General features: G+C 35.0%; 1 protein-coding gene across 2 annotated transcripts in view; it reads left to right on the top strand.

Moving 5' to 3' along the window:
* Positions 1–3086: 3086 nt before the first annotated feature.
* The window catches only part of LOC110113977, a 52432-nt gene continuing 48226 nt past the window's right edge, over positions 3087–7292 (top strand). For both annotated transcript variants that reach the window (XM_020846710.2, XM_028692104.1), the window contains exons 1-3: positions 3087–3261; positions 3344–3420; positions 3522–3633. In XM_020846710.2, coding sequence (XP_020702369.1) covers positions 3207–3261; positions 3344–3420; positions 3522–3633 — 244 coding nt within the window. In that variant the 5' untranslated portion in view covers positions 3087–3206. The remainder of the gene's footprint in view (positions 3262–3343; positions 3421–3521; positions 3634–7292) is intronic.

Here is a 7292-nt window from a genome sequence, read left to right as displayed (position 1 = left end):
TTAAACATTTAAGGGTAAGTGCCCACTCATCAATCCATAAAATAAGAAATAAAATAACTATAAACAAATGAAATAAAATACTACATAATTATATTATAAATGTAAAGTTAAAATAAAAAAATAAAAAAAATCCTAACTATACCCTATCATACGATTGTTGCAAATCTAGACCCTGATTTTGTGATTTTAATGATAATAAATATTATTAGTTTGTCTATCATGTTTTTCCCTATTACTATTATTAGATATTTATTTTCATGTATTGACATTTCATTCCCGCCTTACACCGTGCAAACTGATCAACCCAAGACTGGGTATAATATGTTTATATTTTTTCAATAGTATGTAATTTTTATTTACTTAAATTTTTTAATATTTCTTGAATCAAAGTCTTATTTAAGGTGGATGCTGAAATTGGTGATCGTACACACATATAAGGGGTGTGAGAAACTAAGCTTTAAAAATTTTAAACTAATCATATTGTTTGATCTAAATCATACTATACAACCAGTTTAATATAGAAATCCTAGCTGCCAAATGTTTTAAGTAAGATTTTAAAATTTTGTTTCTTTTAATTAATCGTATTGTATGATCCATATCATGCGGTGCGATATTTGAAAACTTACTTAAATTAATCATCAGTATTTGTCAATAAAATGAAGGTTTAATAATTATGATAAACCATACTATACAATATAAATTGTATTGGATGATCTACATAGATGAAATTTGATCATCCCATATACCTCATACTGGACGAAAACTTGATTTTTGAACTAATTATACAATATTATTTCAATCGTGCTGGACGATTTATTGAGATAATTTCCAATCGTCCCAGTTATCATCCTGTATGAACATAAGAAAAAATTTACTAATTGCACATTACGATCTTTAGATCATACTCTCTACTTCTCCTTCTTGGCTATGATAATTATATTTTATATTCAATTGTAGTTGATATTTAGTGTTTACTATATAAATTCTTAGCTTTGCTTTGTGTTTAACTTCAATTTATGTCATTATTTGTTATTTGTATTTTATTGCTAGATTAGTTTATATGGTTATTTGTTAGTTGTGAGGTGTAGTCAACTTCAACTTTATTGTTATTCATAACTTGCACAAGTGTCTTCCCATTTTAAAATAAATATTTGGTTATGTCATGTTCACTAAATTTATGCTGTGTAAATTATTATTTTGGTCATAGATAATTATCCAAGAGTTTGTCTTATTGGTGAATTCTACAACACTAGTTGACACACATCAAGAGCTTAATGATGCCATAAGTGAATTGATTATTTCGATTATGGAAGATGTTAGTTCCTCATATGAGAAGATTGATATATATGCGAAGGCTGTGTCCAATAATCCCCATACAAACCAATAGTATGTATCATATATACTTTACTATCATCCACTATGGTCAACATTAATAAGTTGAGGCTTGATCACCGATGCGAAGCACATGTCATGGATACACAATTACAGATCTTTTTAGAGGAAAGGCACATGCACATCATTTTAAATAATTATGTGAGTATTTATAGGATCTTCATAAATAATGAGTTGATTTTTAATCTGACACTATGTACAAATATGTTATTAACAAATGAGTTCATCAAATTACCCCTACATGAAGCTGGTTATCATCCTTTTATACCATCAAACCCCTAATTTCATCTTTACTTTTAAAATGCAATTGAAGTTATAAATGGAACCCATATCCATATAGTCATTAATAGATGATTTCATAATAGACACCATAATAGAAAAATGATATACTTCTCATAACTTTATGACAACCATCTCATTTGATAAATAGTCTGTCAATGTTATACCTAGTTGGGAGGGGTCTGCAATTGATATGTGACTATTATGATGGTTGCTGGTGGGAGAGTTTAGAGTACCACAAAGTAATTAAATATTGTTTGGTTGTCCGACCATGCTAACACTAATAAGCTCATGACACACTTTAGGGGATACCAATATCATTTAAGTATTGTGGAGAAATATCACATTATTACTTTGTTGAGGTGGAGTTGTATGATTATTGCCATGCACAACTGTGCAATATGGTGGAGAGAACAACTGTACAATATGGTGGAGAGAACATTTAACAATGTGAAAATAGAGATTTTGAGTGTTTACTTATGAATGATTTATTTATTAATATATTTATGATTTAGAGGATTTTATGCTTGTTTCTGTAGTACAACACAATTTATTGGTTGCTACCATGAATATGATGTGTATTTCAATGTATCTCAAATTGAGATGTAGCATGACTGATTTCAGTGAGGTACAAATCAATGATGAAGACCCTAATGTTTATGAGACAGTTGGGGATATAATTAAAGAAGATGAATGATTTATGTGAGGTACAAATCAATGATGAAGACCCTAATGTTTATGAGACAGTTGGGGAGATAATTAAAGAAGATATGATGGGCATGCAATCCCCATAAACTTATAGGAAGTATACTTAATATTTCAATTTCAATAAGCATAAATAAATTTCACATTTTAACAGTGATTTACTAATACATCATTCTTCTCACAGGCAACAAGCCAATCATACCGATCAACTTGAACTGCAAGCCATAATTATGTTGCTACAAAAGAAATATTGATGCTTAATTGTACTTTAATATGTTTAGGAACTTGATTAAGATTTGATTGTAGTTGTGTTTGCATAAACTATTTCATATTGTATTATAATATTTTATGCTTAAATCATAATTAAGTTAATCACCTTAAATTATGAATATGCATAAACAAACAATTTATTACATTTTAGCATAATGTAACAACTATTATGACAAACAAAATTACAAGATTTAAAATCATAAGAACATTTAGGAGGTAGTTTGTCTTGGTTAAATAGGAATGCAGTGTGATATAGTTAAAATTCTATAAAAAAAGAAAGAGTTTTTAATACATATTTAATGAACTATAGTATAAATTTAATGTTCACAATATTTTATAATTTATTTTTATTTTATTAAATCAAATACTAAAATTTTAAAATTACTGCATTTTAAATACCTCACTCAAGCCCCAAAAGCCCCACAGTAAAATACCTTTCACTCAAGTCTACCAACTGTATACCGTTCCCGCCCCAAGGTCGCCCTTCGCTTCTCCAGCCGCGCCGGGCAGGAGGGAAGCCACCACTGATAGAGCTTACGACACCCGCCTTCAAATCGAAGATGGTGCTACGATTGGGATTACGGCTCTCTCTTCCGGCATCCCACGCAACTGAAAGTATACCTTCTTCGCTTTGTCACGGTTTGTCTTTCTTTCTTAATCTCATTTTCTTTCGCGTTGCTTCACTGTTCCCGCACAGTTTTTTGCCAGTTTCGCATCCAGTGTGTTCCGGTGGCCTTCTTTTCCTCCGGTTTTGTCGGCGACAAGCCTTTGCTCGTGAGCACCTTCCTTCCGCCTACGTCTCTTTCATTATTTTGCAATATCTGTCCTGTTTGATATCGTCTTAACTGGCATCTATCTAACTTTCTTGAGCACAGGTTCGCGATTTTATCCGAGCCGCCTTGTATGATACGAAAAATGGGTATTTCTCCAAGCCTTCAGGGCCTGTTGGAGTTTTGGAAAAGAGTATTAGGTTCAGTCAAATCCAAGGTGAGCTCCCTTTCTAGGATGATGATGCATCTATCATGAATGACTGTATTCGTTAAGATTTTGGTGCCACGAGTGCTGTTCGTTCCACCAATTGGTATGTATTAGTGCAGTAGATACTTGAACCACTCACTATGACATCAATACTCGGTGGCTGTCAGTTGCCCTAGTTCAGGATTAAGGGGCTGTTAAATTTGAGGGAGAATGGTTATAAAATAAAAAAACTTTGCATGCATTTTAACTGTGTAAGTATTGATATTAAAGCAAAATGGATACAAATTTTAATTTTACTGTGCTCCAAATACACAAGACCCCCTCATGTCCTTACAAACTTGATGCGTTCAATTTAGCCACATATACTTTACTTTGCAATGTGTCACCTACCATTTGTCTCTCGGTGCTCTCTGCGACTTCACTATTGGAAGCCCTAGACTTGTTTGGTGGTAAATGGCTGAATCCTAATCAGGCCTGTTAGGGTTTTGACATTGGAATTGGGTTGAAGACTTCGATTGAACTCACTTCGAGAAAATAGTTTAGTTGAATTGATTCTAGTTCTACCTATTGTCTGCAAGCAAGTTTAAAAAGAGGCTCAATCCCCATTTGGAAATTATATAGCTGATTTCACAGACCATCTCTCAAGGGGTTTCATTGGTGCTATTGCTTTGTGATTTCTAAAAATTTTATGTGTTCTTAAGGTTTTGGTAGAGTGTTTTGAGCCTAAATAGATTAAACTCTATACAACAACAACAACGACATCAAGCCTTTATACCACTACGTGGGGTCGGCTTCATGATCCTTTTTTTCCATTGTGTCCTATTTAAGGTCAAAGAAATCAAGTTAGAGAAAAAAATATTGAAAAGTGATAAGAAAGATTGTAAAAGGGTACCCACACTGGGAACCTCTACCATCAATTTTATGAGTGCACTAAGATCGATGTTATAGGCTAAATTGTTTGAAAAATTACTATCACTTGATTTGTTGGATGTCCCTATAGCTAGACATGTGGCTTCACATTTTTCACCTGAATTTAACACATATCGGAAGGTCGGTTACCCTTGGAAAAGTAAATGCAGATATGTTTTACCCAAATACTATCATAGGGCATGAATACTGAGTGTTGGCTGACCATATGTTGGTTGATGAGTTGATTTAAATGGTTAATCTTTGTTGAGTTCTTGGCCATTTCTCAAGTTCTTGTAGTTGAGTACTCCTTAATGATGACTTAATCAACTAGCTTAACTTAATTTGGTTCATACTTGTGAACGGAGAATGGCGCACCATGGCGCAAAATTCCTCGGGGTTCCATGGCGCATAACACACGGTGTGGCACATGCCATTTTAAATGCGACGTCCGATATAAAATAATTACATAATCGGTTACAATGTTATAAGAAACTGAACTTGTCTCCACCCTTGCTCTGCGATGGCTTCATGAGAAGTACTACAATGCTATAGCATATTCATTTACAATGTACTGGGTTGGGTTTTTATTCTTCGGGCCAATGGCCTCATAGTGCACCATGTCTTTCTTCAAATCTCTCAATATCTTTTCCAAAGACATCTTACCCTAGGTGTAACTAAAAAAGGCATTCTCATCTTTAACAATGGTGTACCTAAAAAAGGCCTTCTCATCTTCAACCAAGCCATGCATCGCAATAAAAATCACATTGTTTTTGTCATGATTGTGGTGGCAACCATCCACAGGGTATCATACACTCAATTTCCACGCTAGTCCCTCTCATTGCACTCTATAAGTGCTTTCTCCAAGTGTGCATTCTTGGAGGTTCAAAAATATTTTTCCATGTTCATATTAGGTATGTGGTGTCTAATGTTCTTATGGGTTTTGATTTTAACTACGAAGGTTTAAACTAAATAATCAGTGTGTAATATTACTTATTCTGAACATATAGACGGAGATGGAGAACGAGATGGAAGTATTGTCATGAAACTCTAATGCATATTTGATCGCATGTGCTTGAAGTTCTCCAGAGATGGAGGTCTTGGAAAGACGAACCTTTGACCTGCTTCTTATTTAGAAGTTCATGTAGCTCTTGACCGATTATTTTGAATCCTATTTCTATGAGAGTAATTTGGTTCCAAATGAAGTTCAAGCATATTTTCCCTAAAAAGCAAACAATAGACATATTGGGCTAATTTATGGTATTATGAGGTACCTAAAGTCTAAGTTCCTTATATGTGTACTTATATACACATACATACATACATACATACATACCTATGATGCCCCGACACTCCGCTTAAAGAGGGTATGCAGTGTCGGATACGTGTCGGACACGGACACACGTTTGACACTGCATGGACACGTGTTAGACATGGCATTGGAGTGTCACAATTTAAAAAATTAAAATTAAAACCGGACATGTGTCTGACACGCGTGTTCGGTTATTAAATAATAAAATCGTATGATTCGTTCTATTTATCTTTTTTCGCGAATGAGAAGCCTTATTTTTTCGATCCACGAAAGAAATATTCTAGGGCGGACCGGGCGAGCTCGCAACCGACGCCAAACGGAGCCCGCTGCCTTTGCCTCTCGTTCCTTCGTCATTTCTGCTAGAGCCGAGGCCAAGCCGAGCTCGTCTTTCCCATTCCTTCGTTCCTATGTGATTTCTGCGGTTAGCCGAGGCAAAGTTCGCAATCATCGCCAAACAGAGCACCTTATGCGCACAAGAGAGCCAAGACCTGTAAGTGGATTTCATCATTTTTTCTCTTCATTATTGAAAAAGCTGATGTACATGCTCGGTACTGCTAGATATCGCTAGGTACATGCTTGGTACCGCTAGGTACATGCTCGATACTGCTTAGTACATGCTCGATACTGCTAGGTACATGCTCGATACCGCTTAGTACATGCTCGATACTGCTCAGTACATGCTCGATACCGCTCAGTACATGCTTGGTACTGCTCGTACATGCTCGGTACCGCTAGGTACATGCTCAGTACTGCTCTGTACCACTAGGTACATGCTCGGTATCGCTCGGTTGAACCCCGCCAGGGGGCAGCGCCCTTAAAATCCCGGCAGACCTGTATATTATTTTATTCATGTTGTCTTATTATTGAAAATTTTTGATTTCACTTCATATAAATTTAACTTGATGCATTCCTATGTATAACTGGTTTGTTACACCAGTGTATTTTTAAGCAAAATGAACTCTGCTGTTGGCGGGAGTGGATTAGGTGAAGGTTCAAAAGAGCCATATGTAGAAACTGATAAGTCGTTATGGATTCATGTTACAAAGTTAGGAAAAATATTTGGAGGAGGTAATGTGTCATTCAAATGCAATTATTATGGTGACATCTACAAAGGATCTTATTCTAGGGTGAAAGCACATCTACTTAAGATTTCAGGCTATGAAATTAAAATGTGTCCTAAGATTACTACGTCGCAGTTGATTGAATTGAACAGACAAGTTGATGAAGTTGAATCTAGGATCAAAAGGACACTCCTTAAAGAGATACCTTTACCATCTACTCATGGCTCATCCCACACTTCTTCCTCATTTGTGAGAGTTGATCAAGCTTTATCATTTAGAAGTGAGAATATGAAAAAAAAAAAGAAAAGGAGTTGGCAATAGTCCTCTAGAGAAAGCTTTTAATTTGCAGCAGCGAGATGTATTGAATGGTGAAATAGCATGGATGCTTT

Source organism: Dendrobium catenatum, unplaced genomic scaffold (assembly GCF_001605985.2).
Source record: "Dendrobium catenatum unplaced genomic scaffold, ASM160598v2 original_scaffold_117933, whole genome shotgun sequence".
Lineage (NCBI taxonomy): Eukaryota > Viridiplantae > Streptophyta > Magnoliopsida > Asparagales > Orchidaceae > Dendrobium > Dendrobium catenatum.
Note: the sequence above shows the minus strand (reverse complement) of the source record. Positions and strands in the feature narration are given on the sequence as shown.